The 24387-nt window shown below is 46.0% G+C and overlaps 1 protein-coding gene across 2 annotated transcripts in view; it reads right to left on the reverse strand.

Moving 5' to 3' along the window:
- Nucleotides 1-518: 518 nt before the first annotated feature.
- The window catches only part of wdr33 (WD repeat domain 33), a 25012-nt gene continuing 1143 nt past the window's right edge, over nt 519-24387 (reverse strand). Inside the window, exons 2-21 of one of the 2 annotated variants that reach the window (XM_056391448.1) lie at nt 20246-20464; nt 18860-18928; nt 18401-18505; nt 18122-18217; nt 16832-16983; nt 11484-11581; nt 11203-11329; nt 10857-11011; nt 10673-10751; nt 8314-8424; nt 8141-8235; nt 7970-8056; nt 7200-7339; nt 6853-7008; nt 2992-3738; nt 2835-2892; nt 2433-2754; nt 2195-2355; nt 1454-1633; nt 519-1073 (exon numbers count right to left, since the gene is read on the reverse strand). In XM_056391448.1, coding sequence (XP_056247423.1) covers nt 916-1073; nt 1454-1633; nt 2195-2355; nt 2433-2754; nt 2835-2892; nt 2992-3738; nt 6853-7008; nt 7200-7339; nt 7970-8056; nt 8141-8235; nt 8314-8424; nt 10673-10751; nt 10857-11011; nt 11203-11329; nt 11484-11581; nt 16832-16983; nt 18122-18217; nt 18401-18505; nt 18860-18928; nt 20246-20449 — 3300 coding nt within the window. In that variant the 5' untranslated portion in view covers nt 20450-20464 and the 3' untranslated portion in view covers nt 519-915. Of the gene's footprint in view, nt 1074-1453; nt 1634-2194; nt 2356-2432; nt 2755-2834; nt 2893-2991; nt 3742-6852; nt 7009-7199; nt 7340-7969; nt 8057-8140; nt 8236-8313; nt 8425-10672; nt 10752-10856; nt 11012-11202; nt 11330-11483; nt 11582-16831; nt 16984-18121; nt 18218-18400; nt 18506-18859; nt 18929-20245; nt 20465-24387 lie in introns of both variants that reach the window. The other variant, XM_056391447.1, reaches the window with a different exon arrangement.

The raw sequence follows: 24387 nt of genomic DNA on the forward strand, positions 1-24387 counted from the left end.
AGGCTACAGTCCTCGCTGCAGTCGGCCCCGGTTCGAATCCCGCATCGGACGGCCTTTCGCTGCATGTCACTCCCCCTCTCTCTGCCTCCCTGTTTCCTGTCACTCTCCACTGTGCTGTCCATTAAAGGCATAAAAGCCCCCAAAAAATATACTTTAAAAAAAAGAAATAATCTGCAGAATAAATGTCTGGTAGAGACTCATGTCCTCGATGGTTTGAACCAGTATCACCACAAACAGCTGACATGACGCATGACTTCATGTCAGTGAGTAAAGCTGTTCAACAGAACACAAATCATTAATAATGAAGGAGTTCATTAGTTTAACGAGCTTCATCCACTCAGTAAAAATAACTGATCTGTTAATAAAGACATATTGTTACTGATGACACCTGCAGTAACTTCGCTGTTCTAACTGGGTCACTGTAACCCTCCTGATCTAAAACACTGTACAGTGACTTTATGCTAAGCTAAGCTAAAATCATCCTGGCCGGTCTGAGTGGTCCACATGTGGCGCCGTGGTAACGATTTGAAGTGTGAATCTTTATTGTCCACCTCAGTGGAGTCGGTGAAGACACAAAAACATAGAAATCTTTTACAAAAACAAGCTGAGGACAAAAGTGGACTGTGAAATAAAAGAGACGTGATGCTTCTCTACAGTATTTTACATTAAAATAATCCTGTGCTTCAGAGAGGTGGAGACACCAGATACCTGTCCCCTCAGGTGAGTCACTGTGGACCAATCACAAACCACCGTTCTTCACAGCAGCAGCAAAGATCTCAATGTGTCACATGACCAAAAGTCTGTCTGAGGGTCCGTCAGGATCTGCTTTCAGGATCTGCGCTTGGTCTCGTGTCTGAGGAGGACCAGCAGGAGCCGACCGGAGGAGGAGCTTCACAGGAGGCGTCTTCCTCAGGACTACCGGCCCCGGCCACCCCCCCTCGGTGCTCCTCTGGGAGCTGGTCCTCCTCTCCTGGGGCCCAATCCTGGCCCGGGTCCTCCTCCAGGACCCCAGACGCCTCGTCCGCCTCGAACAGAAGGACCATAACCCCCGTCCTCCCTCTGGGGTGGACGACCTGCAGGAGACGGAGCGGAGCTGAGTTCATGTTTAATATATGAAAATCACATGACCACGTTCACCACCATCAACGTGAGATGTTTATAAATAAAGAGAAAAATATACATTATTGAATCTATATGTATGTATATATATATATATGTGAGCTGTGTCTGTTTCATTTAGACTTGGGACATTTTCATTTTTACTAAATAATTTTTTGACGTCTTTGAGAGCGACGTTGGTTTGTTGATATATTTACAAAAAGTAAATCTAGAGAAGAGGATCAGCAACATGTGAACATTTAAAAAAAAAACCTCAGACATCTGAGGGCTCGTCCTCTGAGGAGCAGGAGGACACTGGACGAGGCTTTGTCTGTATCTGTCCCGTTAGTTTTACCTCCGTCAGCTCCGGGGGACTCCCGCTCTCGGGGGTCTCCGGTTCCCGGTCCGTCCTGCCACGGACGCTTCCTGGGGGGCAGAGACGCCATGTCCATCCCCTGCAGGGAGGACGAGCGCTCGCGACCGGCTGGAGATGTCCCATCATGCATCTGCTGACCATCCCGATAGCCGTCGTGACCTACAGACAGGAAGACGAGGAAAGATCCGCCACAATAAGAGTCTGAGGATGAGGAAGAGTTCATTTCACTTACAAAGTGTTTTAGATGATATGAAGAGTGTGAGAGCAGAAGGTGACAGGGCTGATGGGAAATGCAGTCTGGCTGTGGGCTCCTTGACAGAAACATCCAGCTGTGAAAGTGACTCCCACATTCCTGTGAAGCTAACGGTAGCATTAGCAGTCTAGAGTACAGCATCAAACTTCTTCCTTCACTCACTAACATCTGTCTCCAGATGTGAAACAAACACCAGTGTTAGCTCTACTGAAGTTAGCATGCTAACAGCTAGCTCTCTGTCCCTGTGGCCTGCAGCTGCTCAGAGGACGTGTTACAACCTCTGGGATTATAAACATAAAGATGGCTGAAGCTCTGATCAGGTGACCTCCCCCTCCTCCCAGCAGGAGGCGCTGCTCAACTGTTACTGATCAAAACTGACAGTCAACACTTTCCTTTGATCTCTGACTTCCTACAATCACAAGACAACCAGTGTGACCAGTGTGGACTGAGGTGGACCAACGCCTCACCTCCTCCTCTGGGGGGTCCTCCTCCTCGGGGCGGCCTCCCTCTGCCTCCGTTGTCCCAGCCTCGGCCCAAGTCCTCGGGGCCGTCGAAGCCCTCCTCCTGGCCTCCGTACTCGTCGGCGTACCCTCGAGCTCCGGGCCGGCCGGGGCCTCCTCCTCTGAACCTGAAACAGAGTCCAGAATCCAGTTCAGCCCAGACCTCAGAGTCCACAGACCTCAGAGTGAAGAGAGACCCTCTGACCTGTCGTCCCTCCGTCCTCTAAACTCTCCTCCGCTGAACCTCTCGTCAGGGCCCCAGTTCCCTCCGCTCCCTCCTCCTCCTCGGTGGCCCCCCCCCCTGTGGCCCCCTCCCCCCTGGTATCCTGGTCCAGGTCCTGGTCTCCAGCCCTCCTCTCCTCTGCCGTGAAAGTCCTGGCCTCCATCAAAGTCCTGCGGTCCACGTCGACCCTGCTGGTTGTCCCCCCAGTAAGGCCCCGAGCCCTGGTCTGGTCCCCCGGGGCCTCCAGGACCCTGGCGGTCTGGGGGGCCCATGTGGTGGTTTGGTGGTGGCCCCCGAGGGTCTCCTAGATGAGAAGAGTCAGAGTAGACAGAGTCAGGACTGAGGACCAAACCCCGGATCAGTCAGACCGGTATCGTGTCTTACCTTTGCTGTTGGGCCCCTGCGGCCCCATCCCATGCATCATGGGCCCCGAGTTCTGGCCCTGTGGAGACAGAATCAGGACTCATCAACTTGCACCTTACACCTGATCGTGGACCAGTCAGAGCGCAGATCACGGTACAGAGGAATCACAGGAACTCACCTGGTGCTGCATGTATGGGGGCCCCTGCATGTTACCATGGGGTCCTTGCATGTTTCCTGGGGGCCCCTGCATGTTACCATGTGGTCCTTGCATGTTTCCTGGGGGGCCCTGCATATTTCCTGGAGGTCCATGCATCCCTCCTGGGGGCCCCTGCATGTTGCCCATCCCATAGTTGTTTGGCATGTTGCTGTGTGTCCTGGGTGGGGGCCCCATCATCCCACCCTGCATAGGACCCTGGGGGCCCATCATGTTCCCTTGAGGTGGCATCATGCCCCCCTGAGGTGGGGGCCCCTGAGGATCCCTTGGACCCATTCCTCGAGGAGGAGGGCCCATCATCCCACCAGGGGGCCCCTGCATCCCTCTGGGTCCAGGACCCATACCGTGAGGCCCTTGGGGGCCCATGTTTCTGGGGGGGCCAGGATGTCTCTGCATACCTTGGGGTCCTTGCATGTCTGGTCCCATCATGCCCTGAGGGGGCCCCTGGTGAGGCTGAGGTCCTGAGGGTGGCCCCATCTGTCCAGGGGGCATGAAGGGTGGCTGCATGCCTCCAGGGCCCATGGGGGGCCCCATGTTGTTGGGCATCTGCTGAGGAGGCATGTTCGGGGGAAAGCCCTGCTGACCCGGCGGCATCGGGGCCCCAGGACCTCCAGGCCCTCCAGGGCCAGGGAAGGGGGGCAGAGGGCCCTGCCCCTGTGGGGGCCCCATGTTCCCATCTGTGCTCATCTGGTTCATCCGGTCAATCTTCATCTGCTGCAGGAGACAGAGACCAGACTCTACTGAGACTGAGACTCTACTGAGACTCTACTGAGACTGACACTCTACTGAGACTCTACTGAGACCCTACTGAGACTGACACTCTACTGAGACTGAGACTCTACTGACACTCTACTGAGACTCTACTGAGACTCTACTGAGACTGAGACTCTACTGAGACTGAGACTCTACTGAGACTGAGACTCTACTGACACTCTACTGAGACTCTACTGACACTGAGACTCTACTGAGACTGAGACTCTACTGACACTGACACTCTACTGAGACTGAGACTCTACTGACACTCTACTGAGACTCTACTGACACTGAGACTCTACTGAGACTCTACTGAGACCGAGACTCTACTGAGACTCTACTGACACTGAGACTCTACTGAGACTCTACTGAGACTGAGACTCTACTGACACTCTGCTGAGACTGACACTCTACTGAGACTGAGACTCTACTGACACTCTACTGACACTCTACTGACACTGAGACTCTACTGACACTCTGCTGAGACTCTACTGACACTCTACTGAGACTCTACTGACACTGAGACTCTACTGACACTGAGACTCTACTGACACTCTACTGACACTGAGACTCTACTGAGACTCTACTGACACTCTACTGACACTGAGACTCTACTGACACTCTACTGACACTCTACTGACACTGAGACTCTACTGACACTCTGCTGAGACTCTACTGACACTCTACTGAGACTCTACTGACACTGAGACTCTACTGACACTGAGACTCTACTGACACTCTACTGAGACTCTACTGACACTGAGACTCTACTGACACTGAGACTCTACTGAGACTGAGACTCTACTGAGACTCTACTGAGACTCTACTGACACTGAGACTCTACTGAGACTGAGACTCGACTGAGACTCTACTGACACTCTACTGAGACTCTACTGAGACTCTACTGAGACTCTACTGACACTGAGACTCTACTGAGACTGAGACTCTACTGAGACTCTACTGACACTGAGACTCTACTGAGACTCTACTGAGACTCTACTGACACTGAGACTCTACTCAGACTCTACTGACACTGAGACTCTACTGAGACTGAGACTCTACTGAGACTCTACTGAGACTGAGACTCTACTGAGACTGAGACTCTACTGAGACTCTACTGAGACTGACACTCTACTGAGACTCTACTGAGACTGAGACTCTACTGAGACTGAGACTCTACTGACACTGAGACTCTACTGACACTCTACTGAGACTCTACTGAGACTGACACTCTACTGAGACTGACACTCTACTGAGACTCTACTGAGACTGAAACTCTACTGAGACTCTACTGAGACTCTACTGAGACTGAGACTCTACTGACACTCTACTGAGACTTTACTGAGACTGACACTCTACAGAGACTGAGACTCTACTGAGACTCTACTGACACTCTACTGAGACTGAGACTCTACTGACACTCTACTGAGACTTTACTGAGACTGAGACTCTACTGAGACTTTACTGAGACTGACACTCTACTGAGACTGACACTCTACTGACACTCTACTGAGACTCTACTGAGACTCTACTGAGACTGAGACTCTACTGACACTGAGACTCTACTGAGACTGAGACTCTACTGAGACTGAGACTCTACTGAGACTCTACTGAGACTGACACTCTACTGAGACTCTACTGAGACTGAGACTCTACTGAGACTGAGACTCTACTGAGACTCAACTGAGACTGAGACTCTACTGACACTGAGACTCTACTGAGACTGAGACTCTACTGAGACTCTACTGAGACTGAGACTCTACTGAGACTGAGACTCTACTGAGACTCTACTGAGACTGAGACTCTACTGAGACTGAGACTCTACTGAGACTCTACTGAGACTGAGACTCTACTGAGACTCTACTGACACTCTACTGAGACTGAGACTCTACTGAGACTGAGACTCTACTGAGACTCTACTGAGACTGAGACTCTACTGAGACTGAGACTCTACTGACACTGAGACTTACTGAGACTGAGACTCTACTGAGACTCTACTGAGACTCTACTGAGACTGAGACTCTACTGACACTGAGACTCTACTGAGACTGACACTCTACTGAGACTCTACTGACACTGAGACTCTACTGACACTGAGACTCTACTGAGACTCTACTGAGACTCTACTGACACTGAGACTCTACTGAGACTCTACTGAGACTGAGACCCTACTGAGACTGACACTCTACTGAGACTGACACTCTACTGAGACTGACACTCTACTGAGACTGAGACTCTACTGAGACTGACACTCTACTGAGACTGACACTCTACTGAGACTGAGACTCTACTGAGACTCTACTGAGACTGACACTCTACTGAGACTGACACTCTACTGAGACTGAGACTCTACTGAGACTGACACTCTACTGAGACTGACACTCTACTGAGACTGAGACTGAGACTCTACTGACACTGAGACTCTACTGAGACTGACACTCTACTGAGACTGAGACTCTACTGAGACTCTACTGAGACTGAGACTCTACTGACACTCTACTGAGACTGACACTCTACTGAGACTGAGACTCTACTGAGACTCTACTGAGACTGACACTCTACTGAGACTGAGACTCTACTGAGACTGACACTCTACTGAGACTCTACTGAGACTCTACTGAGACTGACACTCTACTGAGACTGACACTCTACTGACACTCTACTGAGACTCTACTGACACTGAGACTCTACTGAGACTCTACTGAGACTCTACTGACACTGAGACTCTACTGAGACTGAGACTCTACTGACACTCTACTGAGACTGAGACTCTACTGAGACTGAGACTCTACTGAGACTGAGACTCTACTGACACTGAGACTCTACTGAGACTGAGACTCTACTGAGACTCTACTGAGACTCTACTGAGACTGAGACTCTACTGAGACTGACACTCTACTGAGACTGAGACTCTACTGAGACTGAGACTCTACTGAGACTCTACTGACACTGAGACTCTACTGACACTGAGACTCTACTGAGACTCTACTGACACTGACACTCTACTGAGACTCTACTGACACTCTACTGAGATTCTACTGAGACCCTCCTCCAGTCAGAGGAGCCTCTCACCTCCAGCAGCATGGGGTTGGTGTACTGCAGAGCTGCCATCTCCTGCTCGATCTCCGCCTGAGTCTTCTTCTTCACGTCCGCTTTCTGCTCCACCTTCCGGTCTTTGGCCAGGTCTCCTGAGGGAGGCATCATGGGGACCTTGTTCTCCGCCCACGCCTGCACACAGGTGGAGGAGATCACAGTCAACAACACACGACTACAGCCTGACCAGGTTGTTGTTCAACAGACTGCAGTCATGTTGAAAACAGTCGTGAGCTTCGTGGGATCATCAGTGTATCCGGGTGCTGATCGGGTGTTAATCAGGTGTTGATCAGGTGATGATCAGGTGATTTGCTGCAGGTGTTTACCTGTTGGAACTGCGCTGGAATCGGTTTGGCGTACGGTACTTTCTTCTGAGGGACCTTCTTGGCGTCTTTCCCCATGACCTCGTCCATGCCCCAGTCCAGACCAGGGATGGACATCTCCACCTCAGGAGCCACCTCTTTACCTGGAGACCAGTTACACACCTGAGTTACACCTGACACTCTGTGAGACCTTCAAAGACCTAAAGCTCTGACAGACACTTTCCGCTTCCATTGAGTCGGTCCCAGAAACACTGTTATAAATATTATACTGATCTATACTGATAATATTATATTATCAGTATAATAACTGAACATGAGCAGGAATAAACTGTAACATCAGGTCAAATATAAAACCTGGAGAATAAAGTCGTAATATTATAAAACTGTAAAGTAAATAGACATTAAATTTTAGTGCTGTGATACTGAGACGATTTGACTTTATTCTCATTAAATTTCAGCTTTTTCCTCAAAATATTATTGTTATTATTAATTATTATTATTAGTAGTAGTAGCAGTACTACTACTACTACTAATAATAATAATAATAGTATTAGTATTATTATAAATATTATGTCTTTATTGTTGAATAATTTTAAACTTAGTTGTAATTTTAACATTAAAACTAAAGACAAACATTCTCACTTCCAGGACTCAGAGTTCACAGTCTGTCAGAAACATTTCGTTCTCTCTGTTTGTTCCTGTTGTTTTCATGTGAGTCTGGAAACCTGGGATCTGTCCCAGGATGTTCCAGGACTCTCCAGGACCAGACTTACTGCTCTGCTCCTGCTCCATGGCGGCCTTCAGCTGCTCGGGGATCCCCATGCCGGGGATGGAGGCCACGCTGTTCGGCTCCAGGTCATCTGAAACACAAACGCACAACCATCAGCTGAGAGTCAATGAAGTCACAAACGTCTGTGTTCTGATGTTTGTCCTCTATCGCTCACCGTACTCCACGCCGTCCTCCGACATCCCCGGCAGCAGGTTCAGGTTGTAGCGGTCTCTCATCTTGTCGCCGGGTCGGTTCCTCGTCCAGAACTTACTGAAAATAAAAAGCAGAGGAGATAAAGGAACCGCGGCAGGCCACGCCTCCAGGACGTTTCCCGTGTGACGCTCGTACCTGGTGTGGTCGTTGGAGCCCGAGCACAGGATGTGACCCAGCGGGTGCCAGGCCAGACTCCAGATCATCCCCTCATGGGCCATCTCCATCCCTCCAACCTCCTTCTCCACCCTGACAAAACACCTGAACCAGTTAATCCAGACAAACCAGTACACATCACAACAGACCGGCAGAGACCAGCAGAGACCAGCAGAGACCCGCAGAGACCCGCAGAGACCCGCAGAGACCCGCAGAGACCCGCAGAGACCAGCAGAGACCAGCAGAGACCAGCAGAGACCAGCAGAGACCCGCAGAGACCAGCAGAGACCCGCAGAGACCCGCAGAGACCAGCAGAGACCAGCAGAGACCCGCAGAGACCCGCAGAGACCAGCAGAGACCCGCAGAGACCCGCAGAGACCCGCAGAGACCCGCAGAGACCCGCAGAGACCAGCAGAGACCAGCAGAGACCAGCAGAGACCCGCAGAGACCCGCAGAGACCAGCAGAGACCAGCAGAGACCCGCAGAGACCCGCAGAGACCAGCAGAGACCAGCAGAGACCAGCAGAGACCAGCAGAGACCAGCAGAGACCAGCGACCTGAGACCTGGTCTGAGGTGGAAAAGTGTTTCTCTCCTGGAGGTTCAGACTGAGTCAAATGATCTTTAGTCTCAGAGTGAGGGAAGGAGCTTCTCTGCTTCCTCTCTCATCTCCTTTAGGAAACACTGGAGCTTCCTTTACCAAAGGAAAGGAGACATGCCGTCCCACAATGCCTTGCTGCAGCAACATTTAAAACCACAGCAGAGCCACATACATGTAGAAACATCAGAGCAGCTGTTTCTGTCTGATGGACTGAAGCTCAGATCTATAAATATAGATTCATTCTCTTTCATCGGTCAGGAGTCGTCATGAAGAACGAGCTGATGAATCATCATCATCATCATCACAACTAAATTCTATAGTCTATACATTCATGTTGTTGCACGGAATCCTCCCATTGTGGAAAGACATAAACAGGAATTTGCTCTATGAACGGGAAACTATAAACTCCTGTCTGAATATCATTTATTCTGATCTCTTGCTCAGTTCATCTTTTCTTATTTCAACATTTCATCCTGTTTGTTTTTGTTGTTGAAGGAGGATTGATCCTCCGGGTGTTAGAAATAAAGTCAGTTCAAATAAAAAAAACTTAGTGTAAATGCAGTCATTGACCGTCGTCTTTACCTCAGGATGTTTACCATTGAGGTCGAGGAGATGAGGTCAGAGAGGAGGTCATTCTGACTTTAACACCTCAGCCCTGATGTCATCACCTGTCATCACAGGAGTGGATGATGCCGTCCTTTACATGCTCCACCATTCTTACTTGGATGAGCCAGGTAGTTACATGAGGATTATGTTCTTTGATTTCTCAAGTGCATTTAACACCATCCAACCCCCCACTCTTAAAGACAAGCTGGAAGGGATGGGGGCGGATCCCTGCTTCACCTCCTGGATTGTGGATTACCTGACAAGACGACCACAGTACGTCAAGCTGGGTGACTGTCTCAGGGACAGTGATGAGCAGCACTGGGGCTCCACAGGGAACTGTTCTGGCTCTGTTCCTGTTCACCCAGTTTACGGCCGACTTTAAATACAACTCTGAATCCTGCCACATCCAGAAATAATCAGATGACACAGCTAATGTGGCGAGGAAGAGGAGTACAGGGATCTGATGATGGTCCTCAGTGAATGGAGCGACAAGAACTGCCTCCTTCTGAACACCTCCAAGACCAAGGACATGGTCATGGACTTTCGGAGGTCTAGGCCCACCCTTCAGCCAGTCAGCATTCAAGGGAAGGACATTGAGGTGGTGCACACTTATAAATACCTAGGTGTGCACCTGGACAGTAAACTGGACTGGTCCCTGAACACAGATGCCATCTACCGGAAGGGGCAGAGCCGGCTCTTTTTCGTCATGAAGTGCTACTCTTTCATGCTGCAGTCTGCTGGGGCAGCAGCATGTCCGAGATGAACTCAAAGAGACTGGACAAGCTGGTCAAAGAGGCTGGTTCTGTGCTGCAGGAGTCTGGACTCACTCAGCACTGTTGTGGAGAGACGCATGTAATGTAAGATGGAGGCCATCTTGGAAAATACCAACATCCTCTCCACAACATTCTGGCAGGACAGAGAAGCAGCTGCAGCAAACGTCTCATCTCACTGCAGAACAGAGAGGTTCAGGAGATCCTTTGTTCCCACTGCCCAAGTGTACTATAATTATTATTGTTTATTTATTATTAACTGTTTTTATTATTATTATTATTATCAACAATGAGCTAATGAACACATGAATTTCCCCTCGGAGATAAATAATAAAGAATCTATTTATCACAGGTGTGTCATTATTACCCAGTGTGCCAGAAGAGCAGAGAACCATCAGAACCTCCGCTGGCGAACAGGCCTTCATGGACGGGATGCCAAGCCACAGCTGAGGACACACAACAGTCAGAGTCAGTCACTGTCAATCACTGTCACACACACACACACACACACACACACACACACACACACACACACCTCTGCTCAGACTCACCTGTAGCCTCCTTCTTGTGTCCTCTGAACACCTGCAGCTCCTCCTTCAGGTTTCTGATGTCAAACAGTTTACACAAGTGGTCACGTGACGCCGTCAGCAGCCAATTACCATTCAGGTTCCACTTCACCTCCATCACCGTGTTCTTGTGGGCGTGGCTGAAGAGAGACAGAGAAGACAACTGACCTATAACCACAGCAACCTGGAATCCTCAGAGGACGACCACATGACCTCTGACTGGTCACATGACCACAGGTGGACGCGGAGCTGTCCTCTGTACGGAGACCTCTGACAGACTTTAAACATGGCTGACAAACGAGGATCAGTTGTTTCATTCTGATGGACTCACAGTGTCGCCAGACTCTGTCCCGTCTTTGGGTCCCAGAACTTGATTGGCTGTTGACTGTCTTTACTGCCGGAGACCACCAGACCTTTGGTGGGATGCCAGTCCACACACTTCACATCAGCACCATGACCTGTATACACACACACACACACACACACACACGTTAGATTCTGATCAAATTTACATTATCTGAAATGTTTGTCCTCAGTGTTTGTCTTCAGTCTATATGAGACATGATCTGATATATGATTGGGGTAGTTCTGATCAGGACCAGGGTTCTGTACCTCGGAGGATCCTCTCCTCGTGGCAGCGCAGGAAGTCCCAGATCCGGACGGTGCCGTCGTCTGAACAGGTGGCAAATTTATTATCTGTCGGAGAGAAACTGGAGACAAGGAGAGAGTCAGTAGGAGCTAGGACCTGGACCAACAACAGTCAGCCGTCACAACAGTCAGCCGTCACAACAGTCGCCTGTCACAACAGTCAGCCGTCACAACAGTCGCCCGTCACAACAGTCGCCCGTCACAACAGTCGCCCGTCACAAGTCAGCCGTCACAACAGTTGCCTATAACAACAGTTGCCTATAACAACAGTCGCCTATAACAACAATCGGCTGTAACAACAGTCAGCTGTCTCAACAGTCAGACAGACTCTGGAGGTGAACATCTCAACGTCCAGCAGCAGAGATACACCATGTGGACGCTCTGGTCACACAGTGTAGACCTTAGCTCTGCTCAAGTGACATCACTGTGATATTTTAAACAGATGTTGTTCCAGCTGTTCCATAAAGATTGGTGTCCCAGTCTGACTGTTCCTGACACCTTTGGGATGAACTGGACCAGAGACTGAGAGCCAGACCTGAACACCAACACCAGTGCTGGACCTCACTGATGCTGTCCACATGCTTTTCTCTGTGTGTGTTGAGGACACAGGACAAACCTGTCACTATAAACGTCCTCTCTACGTCTCAGAGGGAAACTTTCACTGAACTCAGTTATTTTTCTGCAGCTGAAGTTTAAAGCTGCAACCATCAGTCAATCAACCCCAACTTAATTAGTCAACAGCTGCTCTGACAATCAAATGATCATTTCATCATGTCTCTGAAGTGGAGAAAATAAAACTGGTTTAAAAAACCAAATGAGTCAATGCGTCAAGAAAATAATCAAATGATTCATTGCTGATAATATTCAGTTGCAGTCACACTGAAGTTCATCATTAATTATTAATCACTGACATGGTGAAACTGATCAGTTATAAATATGTTTGTTGTAGATTAAACTAGTAAAAGCACATGAAGCCGTTACAATGAACTCTCACTCATACATCAATAAGTAGATGATCAAACTTTACAGTTCAGTATTCACAGTAAAGGTAGAAGCAGATGGAAGTCAGTCGCCCTGACGTCCATCTGCTTCTACCTTTACTGTGAATACTGAACTGTAAAGTCGGTATTTCTGCAGTGGGACATGAGCTGAATGACCTGGACACTGAGTTTGTTCCTCTAAACAATCCTTTCATCAGTTTAACTGAAGGTCACACTTTCTGTTTAGTTTGTTTAGCAACTGTTCAGTGTTGTTCTGATGAAGACCATGGGATGTGGCTGAAAATACTGAAAAACCTTGTAAGTGAACCACGAACTGAGATGATGGTTCTGATCTAAATCAGGACGTAACTGAAAACGAATGAACACACAGGAAGGTTCAATAATCAGCTGTGGTACGTTCAGAGCGACGTCATCTGAACCGAGTCAGTGAAACCTCATATCTCCAACCTGTCAGCTGAGGTCAGTTTAAATTTAACTGGTTCATCGACTGCTGAAGCTTCTCTTCTCATTTACATCTGTATTTACAGAACGACGTCACCTTCCACATCCCTCATGTTCACACTGTGTAAATGGAACAAACTGCCCTCAGACCGGTGGCCTACATTTACCTCGGAGATTTTAAAGCTTTATTATCTGATGTTTTATTACTGATGTTAATGTTTTGTTGCCTAGTTCCTTTCTTGTGTAGTTGTGTTGTCTTTGTTGTTGATTGTGTCTTTGTCGCTTGTCCTCAGGTCTCTCTTGAAAAAGATTTTCCTCTCAGTGAGACTGCCTGGTTAAATAAATGTGAGAATCCACCAGAGTGAGAAGGTTTAAGACCCTGGTCCTCCGATCCTACATGAGCCTGTAATCCTTCATCTAAAACACCAAGACTGGAGAAAGTGAGCAGCCACGTCAGATGAAAACCACCTGACCAGTCTGTTTCAGACCACAACCGAACATCTGGAGACTCAACATCCTACACCAGTGAACAGCAGCAGCTCACCCTCAGGTCCAGCTTCATGTTTAACAACCAGAGACTGAGGTTCACAGTCCACCTGTCTGCAGAGGAACCAGCTGATAAACTCACGTGAATCAACTCAAATCTAGATGTGAAATTATTCACTGTCTCCTCATGAATCAGTCCTGCTGTGACTCCACTCTGGTCCTGAAGAACTGAAACCTGAATATCTGGTTTAAACCAGCTCTGGATTTTAAAAGTAAAAGTCACAGCACATCAGAAAACAGACGATGACTTCATCACTACAAAGACCACTGCAGCCACTGAACCACGGGGCGTTCAGGAGCACTCAGGAACAACTGCTCACTGACAGTTAATCATGTCTGGACTCTGACACTGGGGTTATTTCTTGACAGTTGATACACTAAATCAATTAACTGTGAAAATAATCAGCAGCATAATCAATAATAAAATAATCACTTGTCGCAGCCCTAATTAATTAACTGCAGTGTGACATTCTCCAGGACGTTTCCATGACTGAACACCTGCATTAAAAAGATGACAGATTCAAGGCGTCCTGTTGGACGTGGTCTAACACAATGACTGTGGAAGCAGGTCTCAGTCCGGGTCTGAGTCCAGCAGGGACCAGAATCTCCTGTCACTTCTCTGCTGTGATTCAAACAGTTCCAGGTTTTCCAGGACACAAACGTCTCTCTATCATGAGCTGTGAACAGTTCAGGAGGGTGGACTGTTTCTACGGTAACACTTCCTGACAGCTGTGCTGGGTAAGTTACCTGGTAAAATTTAATTTTTTTTTTTTTTTTTTTTTAAATGTGATCATTACTCACAGGGAGCTGTAGTAACTACTAACTAACTAACTAACTAACTAACTAACTAACTAACTAACACAAGATTACTCAGCAGCAGTTTGAGCAAAGTGTTTGATGGTTCTACGTCACATTAACTGAATCTCTGTGTTGGTTTCATTTACAGCTGAAACAATAATCAACTGACAGGAAATTAACATATTTGATAATCACTGAAATCATTTCGCACAATCCTCTGGTGCCAGTGTCTGTGTCAGATTTCCTGTTTGTGAGACAGTCATTTAAGTTTTTACAAATGTTTTAAAGTGTCAATAACTGACCAGTCAATAATAAATAATAAAGAGGTTATCGGCTGTAAAGACTTAAAAGAGCTGCAGTGATTTATTAAACTAATGCTGAGTTTACTGTTCACTGTTAACAGCTGCTTGCAGAGTTTGTGCTAAGCTAGGCTAACAGTTTCCCCCTTCTTCCAGAGTTTGTGCTAAGCTAACAATTTCCCTCTGCTTCCAGTGTTACTGCTAATCTTAGCTAAAATAAATTACCCTACTTCCAGTGTTTGTGCTATGCTAGCTTAACAGTTTCCCCCCTGCTTCCAGAGTTTGTGCTAAGCTAACAATTTCCCTCTGCTTCCAGAGTTTGTGTTAAGCTAAGAATTTCCCACTGCTTCCAGTGTTACTGCTAATCTTAGCTAAAATAAATTATCCTACTTCCAGTGTTTGTGCTATGCTAGCTTAACAGTTTCCCCCCTGCTTCCAGAGTTTGTGCTAGACTACATTAACAGCTCCCCCTGCTTCCAGAGTTTGTGCTAAGCTAGCTTAATATTTCCCCCCCGCTTCCAGAGTTTGTAATAAGCTAAGCTAAGCTAACAATTTCCCTCTGCTTCCAGTGTTTGTACTAAGCTAGCTTAACAGTTTCCCCCCCGCTTCCAGAGTTTGTGCTAGACTACATTAACAGTTCCCCCTGCTTATAGTTTGTACTAAGCTAGGTTAAGTTTCCCCCTGCTTCCAGAGTTTGTGCTAATCTTAGCTAAAATAAATTACCCTACCTCCAGTGTTTGTGCTTAACTAACAGTTCCCCCTGCTTCCAGAGTTTGTGCTAAGCTAGCTTAACAGTTTCCCCCCTGCTTCCAGAGTTTGTGCTAAGCTAACAGTTTCCCCCCTGCTTCCAGAGTTTGTGCTAAGCTAGCTTAACAGTTTCCCCCCTGCTTCCAGAGTTTGTGCTAAGCTAGCTTAACAGTTTCCCCTACTTCCAGTGTTTGTGCTAAGCTAACAGTTTCCCCCTGTGGAGAAAATTGGACAGTAAGACGTAACAGTTGGTTCTTTACAGAGGCCTGCACGTGCCATATTAAATAAAATCATTTAAACACATAGAACTTCCTCGTTGTTTCTGTTGCCGACTGTGTTTCACAGCTGAGTAATGAACCATGATGTCAGGTTTGGCAGCTGTGGGCTTCCATAGAAACTGACTCAGAGTACAGGTGTGTCCTGGGCAGGATGGCAGCACCACGAGACAAACACAGCCTGTAGCAGAGAGCACTAAGACTCATGGTTAGTGTAGTTTTGTAGCATCAACATGAAGAAAAAACTTCTGACATCAGACGTCTACGTGGTCTCCTGACAGACGGAGGCATTAAGAGGTGGACAGAATAATAGGAACACCTTAAGAGTATGATGCAGGATGTGTGGTACTGGATGACATCACACTGTACAGATGTCTCTGTTCAGTGTAAGGGCCGTGTACCAGTGTGCTGGTCCTGAGGAGAACTAACCCTTCTGAAGTAGGAGGTCATCTAAAGCCTGATGACGTCACAGTGACGTCATCAGTCAATAAATGTCTCACATACAGTCAGTGTTACAAGCCAGAGGCGTGGAGTTTGAAAACGTGGCCTGCAGGCTCTAATGAAAGACACTGTTCTATTGTTGCATTATGGGAAATGTAGGCTTCACATGTTTTTGGACTAGAAATCAGGATATCGTTTTTTAAAATCAGTCTCCTGTGAGTCCCAGGTTAACGTTAGAGGACAGAGCAGGTGGGGGTTTACTCCCGGGGCCGTGGTGGTTAAACTGTGTTTGATGTGGAATTCAAACCTTTATTTAAACGTCTACAGAAGCCTGTTGGGTGATGTTCAGACCAGCAGTGTGACTGTGTGCAGGAACTTTATTCACTTTATTGATCCCTGCTAAAACTTTATTGGTCAAAGTCAAAGCCTGGGCCTTTATTGGATGGCTCTGCCCCCCTCTTCTCCACCCACACCACTGGGCCTACCCAAATCAATTAAAGTAAATGATTGATGACTTTATTCAACACAATCAACCGTTTGTGTACACACAGAGAATCAGCCACATCAGGTAGAATATCAACAACAGATCACGGCAGTGTTGCAACAGCACACACTTACATCTGTCATTAATCAACCACAACAACAACAACATGTGGCGAGAGGTGAGGTGGCGCCCCCCTGTGGCTGCAGGGTGGTACTGCAGTGCACACAGTGAGCAGCTGAGACTCAGGGTAACTACAGAAAATGGTAGATTGGGTATAAACCTGGCTTCTCTAATGGCCTCCTTGTGAGCCTGGAACATCTTGACGTTGTTCATGTTGGACTGCCAGTACTTCACGTAGCCGCCATGGTCCGCAGTCAGCATCCACATGTCATTGTGAGACCAGGTCATGGCTCGGACTGGACTATCGTGGGCCTGCAGGAGGGGACAGGAGAGACCAGGAGGACGGGCGTCAAAACATTTGGTTCATGAAACAAAGAGGTGAAGCAGTGAACCATCACCGTTTCCTTCAACATAGAAGCTGATCAGAGAGAGGAGCAGCTGTGACACGACACGACGTCAGGAGGTAAAACTGCTGCAGGTTTGAATACGACACATGAAGCTGCAGGAAAGTGCTCGGCCTGCACCATGTGAGGAAACTCTGCGATGTGTGGAGGCAGTGACAGAACCACAGGAGAGCAAATCAGAACCAAAACATTTGATAAAACTGATAATTATTCCGATGCTCTGGTTTATTTTCTGGTGGGTTATTTGATGTTTGACTCCTGTGATCCTGACACAGTCCCCCGTCAGCGCCCTCTGGTGGACGAGCCCTTTAAAGGGAGACACTGACTGGTCCCATGTTGACTTCACTTTATTTTAGAGTCACAAACTAAAAGAGGAGATTAGAAAAATCTGGTTTTTGTTTTGTGACATTAATGTTTAATTTTATAAAAAATAATTGAAGAGTTGTGTCGCTGTGGTGTCACTTCTCTGCAGGTGGTTGGTTACAGGAAATACTACGAACATGTGTGAACTGTTACTGCAGAGAGGCGTCATGGCAGCAGAGAGCAGACCGTGTCATCGTTTCTACACGTTGACACTAAAACACAACAAACTGAGACAGCAGCGAGTCTGCAGGACGCCAGGCGAAGACAGAAGTGACATGTTTTAAAACTAAATGGAGCCAGAGACAAGAGAAACCATCACAGTTCACGGAGCTCAACACAAACACTGCTGTTGAATCTGTGTGGCTCAGAACACGGCCACTCACCGACTGTCTTTAACAGTGGACTTTCTCCAACTTTAAATACAACTCAATATCTTCTGCTCAGAAATTCCGACTCTGAACCAGCAGCTCAGGATGTCGTTCTCCTACATGCGTCACTAACATATGCCAAAACATAACCAGGAAGTGGACGGGGGGATGGTTTTTGTAGGGCGGAAACAGAATGAGGCTCAATAATCGTTTAATCTCAATTATCTTGTTTTCATAATCGTTGGGAGACAAAATCATAATCGGACATAAAACCTGAAGAATCTCCCAGCTCGAACAGAAATGATGGATGTTTACCTGTAAAATGGTCTCAAAGTTGAAGGTGAGTCCGTTCCACAGAGTGAACTCTCCGCTGGAGGCTCCGGTGACCAGACGACGACCCTCAGGAGTCCACTGGAGACAGACACACAGAACGAACCAGTTTGTCTCTGCAGCCGACATGTCCTCAGTGTTTCACATCAACATCCTCAAACTGAGATCCAGTTAGACCACGCCTCAAAACAAAGCTTCACAACACAAACAGTAATAAACACACTGACAGGGTCGGTGTGGACAGGAAGTGATGCGGCAGCTTACTCTGATCACAAACACCGGACACTTGACTTTGTTGGTGGAGGTTCGGACGAACTTGGTGGTGACAGCGTTCATGGGGTTGTTCAACATCCCGACAGGAGGAACCAGCTGCAGCAGACACAAAGCACCAGGCTGTTAGTTTGATTGTTCCCAACATTCAGACTTGACCTGGACCTGACCTGGACCAGAACCTGGACTTGGACCAGGACCAAGACCTGACCAGGACTATGACCTGGGACCGGACCATCACCTGGGACCGGACCGGACCTGACCTGGACTTGGACCAGGACCAGGACTATGACCTGGGACCTGGACCAAGACCTGGACCAGGACTATGACCTGGGACCTGGGACCTGGACCTGACCAGGACCAAGACCTGACCTGGACCAGGGTCTGGACCTGGACCAAGACGTCATAAAGGTAAAGGAGGACAGGTAAAGGTCTCGTGTTGTCTGGACTCACGTCATTGTAACATCCTGCGTCAGGCTGGATGGCTCTGAAGTCCCGGTGGTCTCGCTGCCACAGACGGTTCTGCACAGGAAACACAGACTGAGAGTTAGTGAAAGTGTCATCGTACAGACAGTGATTGGTCAGCGTGAAGTTAGTGACACTTTGACCCGCCCACATTCATCCTGTAGAGTCACTGTAAACATCTAAGGAACGGTTCATATATACGATAATAAACCAGACAGAGAAGAGACCAGTGAGCGGTCTAACTCTCAGAACAGATACTAGTGTCTAATTAAACTAGTGTAATTTACCTAGTGTCTGATTTAACTAATGTGATTTAACTAGTGTCCGATTTAACTAATGTGATTTAACTAGTGTCCGACTTTACTGTGATTTAACTAGTATCTGATTTAACTAGTGTGATTTAACTAGTGTGTGATTTAACTACTGTGATTTAACTAGTGTCCGATTTAACTACTGTGATTTAACTAGTATGTGATTTAACTAGTGTAATTTACCTAGTGTCTGATTTAACTAATGTGATTTAACTAGTGTAATTTACCTAGTGTCTGATTTAACTAATGTGATTTAACTAGTGTGATTTAACTAGTGTCCGACTTTACTGTGATTTAACTAGTATCTGATTTAACTAGTGTCCGACTTTACTGTGATTTAACTAGTATCTGATTTAACTAGTGTAATTTACCTAGTGTCTGATTTAACTAATGTGATTTAACTAGTGTCTGATTTAACTAGTGTGATTTAACTAGTGTCCGATTTAACTACTGTGATTTAACTAGTGTCCGATTTAACTACTGTGATTTAACTAGTATGTGATTTAACTAGTGTGATTTAACTAGTGTCCAACTTAACTAATGTGATTTAACTAGTGTCCGATTTAACTAATGTGATTTAACTAATGTGATTTAACTAGTGTCCAACTTAACTAATGTGATTTAACTAGTGTCCAATTTAACTAATGTGATTTAACTAATGTGATTTAACTAGTGTGTGATTTAACTACTGTGATTTAACTAGTGTCCGATTTAACTAATGTGATTTAACTAGTGTGTGATTTAACTAATGTGATTTAACTAGTGTGTGATTTAACTACTGTGATTTAACTAGTGTCCGATTTAACTAATGTGATTTAACTAGTGTCCGATTTAACTAATGTGATTTAACTAGTGTGTGATTGAACTAGTTTAACTGGTCACCGAATATTTTGAATGTCATGTTGAAAAACCAGCTGTAACAACAGGTGGACATATCCATCTGAATGTCTGTGGTACGGTCAGATCTTCTCACAGCGCCCCCCGGTGGACCAACGCCTCGTTTCAAGTGAACCCCCCTCGGATCAGTTCTAACTGAGGTTTAAGTGATTCCAGGTGTGGTCACCTCCAGGTATCTGATGACAGATGGGTTGTAGTCGATGGTTTTGCGGTTCACGGCCTTCCTCATGCGTTTCCCGTCGAAGGTGAGCTGCTGCATGGCCTGCTGCTGCGCGAAGTCCGGCCTCTTGTAGAACACCTGCCGCGGCGCCTGGTGCTGGAAACGCGGCATGTGGAAGAAGCGCTGCGGCGAGCCAATGTCTGTCGCCATGGTGACCGGCTAAACCTGCAAGTGGGGGAGACCAGGTGGTTAGTCAGGTTGGTGTTGACTGAAATCCAGATCCAGCATCAGATCCTGGTCAATCTTAGTGGGTTTTACTTCCTCATTTGTCACTGGCTGAAGTTATAAATAAAGTTTAGTTCAGACCTGGGATCAGAGGCAGCTGCTAATTAATGTTGACAACCAGAACATGATCCTGATCCAGGACTCTGATCTTAACGAGCTCCAGATATCGATCTAATGACTCTGCTGTGTTTAACGAGCTGCGATCAGCTGATCGTTTCTCTGGTGAACTACACAGACGCAGTTCACTGGATGAGTCATGTGTCTTCACTCACAAACGATCTTTGGCAGAGTCCAGTCAGCAGTTTGGAGAGAGCTCATTAACCTACTAACATTAATTAGTTTAATTAGACTGAGTGAACAGAACTCTGCTGGTTAGTTTTTCCTGTGTGAAGGAGCCACGGTCGTCCCAACAACAAAAACAAAGGAACACATGCTAAAGACGCAACGTTCAGCTGCAACATTCAGTCGATCAGACAAATTACCTGCAACTCTAAAAACCCTCCGGATCCATTGATGATTTTTTATACATTCATTTCTTTGTGTTACACCTTTAAACCGTCCCCAGTCCACATGCATCGTTTCCTTTTTCCACAACAAACTGCTGTAAATCTGACAAATTATAAACAGCTGGGAGCCCAGGATATGAAATATAACTCTTATATCTTTAGTCACAATCAATCGAAATATTATAGAAAAGCTCAAAGCTGTAAAAACTATTCTTTTACTATTTGTTCACACTAATGCAGCAGGAACATGTAAGAAAACTATAATACCGTTTATTTACATGTAAAGGGATTTTATTTTTGTGCCTTTTTCACTAAAATTATAAATCGTGTAAATAACGGAAAATACGAACAATTCAGACTGATCATGTGTGAAAGTCCCACATCAGCACTTTCAGCTGATGTCCTCAGCTTGTCTCTACATGATATATAATGTAACTGTAATAAAACAGTTGCCACAGATGGACTCCAGAGGGTTAATCAATAATCACTTAATTGTTTGTCATGTAAAAAAGCCAAATATTTTCTGGTTAGCGACTCGACAAACATGAACACATCTGCTGCAGCTACATTTTCACTGTTTTTGACATGTCATAGAGAAAAAAAACAATTATCACAGATTAATCAACACTTTGAAAACTAATTGTTAAACACTTAGAGGATGTGAGAAGAGAACAGAGAAGTTTAACAGGTATAATCAGAATAAATCTATCACATATAAACAGCTTCCATTCATAATCCGTCTATAACTCATCTGTAATTTCTCCTATGTTCAGAAAGGCTCTGATGTCAGTGATTCATTCGCTCCAGCTGGTTGTTTGTACTGATCGGTTCTGTGCACATAAGCTTTTCAAATGGCTCAATGTTTACTTTTTATTTGTCTATTATTTTTATGTAATTACATTTTTTCATTTTTAATGAAGTGACAATTTTTGCAATTTTTATTTGTTCCCACAGTTTCATTGCAAAAAAAAAACTAAATTGCAATTTCTTTTAGAAAAGCTGCCGTGGAATCAGGTATTTTCCAGTGTGTCCACACTGACACTACGAAGAAGATGGCCAAGGTTAATACCGTTCTGCCTCTAGAGGGCGCTGTAGTTTGAAAAAGGAGAAAGAAAGTTGCTACAAGTCACTGCTACTCCCAGAGTGATGGTTAGAAACATGGTTCCTCTGACATCATGTGAACAGCTCGCTGAAATATCTTGATTAATGAGTTATGAATCTTTTAATTAGTAGTCTCTAACATCTCAAACACTGAAGACTTGACAGATGGTCACTGATGAAACGCCTCAGACACAAACTGCTGCCACAGCGCCACCATGTGGCCGCTTACAAAACATCCTGGTGTTTGTTGATAAAATCTTGAAATTTGAAGAAAACATTCAGACATGATTCAAGATTTAACACGACGCCATGGCAACAGGACGGCTTGAGGGAGGGGAACAATGTGACTGTTTGACTAACAGCTTTTATTAATTCCCGTTATTATTATTGATCTATTACCAAAGAAGATTTGAGTGGAACAATAAAACAGGAGTGGACAATGAGGATAAGATGTGTGTATTTAATGTCATGTCATGTTGTGATGTAAAAAATTATCTGGAGAAACTACTGAGAAAGTCACTGTTGGTTAATCCAGTGAATTAAATACCTGACAGATAAATTTATGCAAAACCAATAAATCTGTTCTGATTAATTTAAATATTGAACAAAACTCATATTTCCAGTACAATCATTAAAAACCATATTTAAGACACTACACACGTATGCGCTGGTTTATTTGGTTGTGCAGCGCATCAGGACAGATCGTGGACTCCTACAAATGTCCACTCTGTTACCTCTGCTTTATCAATCTACTTGTGTGAGTGTCACAGAGATGTTCTCCCGGTAATTTCTGAACCGAGGTTTGACGGTCACAGAAATGTGGACACGGCAGTTGCAGCCGTCATCGTGGTTACCCGGTCTATAGCGAGATATTCCAACGAATATCATGAGAACAGACGTTGACTGATCAAGACGTCAACATGAACTCACACTTGTCGACGACCAGGAAACTACACGCCAGTCAACAAACCTGACCAGCTTGTGACAACATCAGACCTGCCTGGTCTGGACCATCAAACTCAGTTTTCACTGCGACTCAGACCAACTACAAACAACAACAACAACATGGTTACCGTAGCCCCCCGCCACCATTTCCCCTACATACAACAACTACATACAATCCACAGCGGTGTCACAATTACACGACTTTTAATTTGACAGAGACAGGAAGGGAAGATATGTGGTCAAAGCAAAAGAGGGACAGAGATGAAGAGGAGAAAAAAGAAAGAGGTAGAATTAACAACTATCATTAAGCTAGATAGATGTTTATGACCTATTGATGTTCACTCAGACCACACTCACTCTCTCACACACACACACACACACACACACACACACACACACACACACACACACACACACACACACACACACACACACACACACAGGACTACCAGACCTGATCAATCCAATAAGAGCGTTTATTTATCTATAGTCTGACTGTGTGACAGAACGCAGCCTCAGGTAAGTGAACACCAAGACAGGTGTTTCACAGACTCACGCCGACGGTACAGGTATAACTGGAAGAGTTTCATATGAGACAGATAACTTTTGAAATCTGGGCCTTATTTTCCTGGTTCCAGTCTAAGTGATTGACTGACAGAGGAACAGTTTAACTGGCAACCAGGAAACAGTTTCTGCAGGGTAAACAAGTAAACAACAGTTTAGTTTGTTATCCTGTGACGAACACTAACACACTAACCAACCCAGACACTGGTGTTCTAGCTTGTTCTGGGAGGTAAAAACACTGTCAATGGAGTCTGCTGGTGATACATGCTGGTGGTTGAACAAAAAGAATCTCACTCTTTAAATAAAAGGTCAGCTATCCCTCAAGGAGCAAGAACCAATCAGACAACAGAGTTCAACACAACACCAAGCCTGTTAAGGTGTATTTAGTCTCAGTCACACAATCAACCTGTTTGATTCCTTAATAACACGTCCTGAAGTTACTGAGGTTAATATGAAGAAACAAAACAATAACTAAACTGATTGTAAAGCTACTACAGAGTACCTACACTGTGGACTCCTCCCAGAATTCTTCACCAGGCTTTACACCAGACCTACACATTGCTATGGTAACAACCTGCAGAGTGTTTACGTTGTTTATCTTTAGCCAAAAATCACCTGTGGTCCTTTACAGGATCAATCCACCATCCAAATGTTCCCACCAAAATAAAACAGCACAGATCTGAACCTGCTGTGACTCAGTGAGACCCCAGACTCTTCAGTTTTATACATGACATGATTTAGAAATCT

This window comes from Seriola aureovittata, chromosome 12 (assembly GCF_021018895.1).
Source record: "Seriola aureovittata isolate HTS-2021-v1 ecotype China chromosome 12, ASM2101889v1, whole genome shotgun sequence".
Lineage (NCBI taxonomy): Eukaryota > Metazoa > Chordata > Actinopteri > Carangiformes > Carangidae > Seriola > Seriola aureovittata.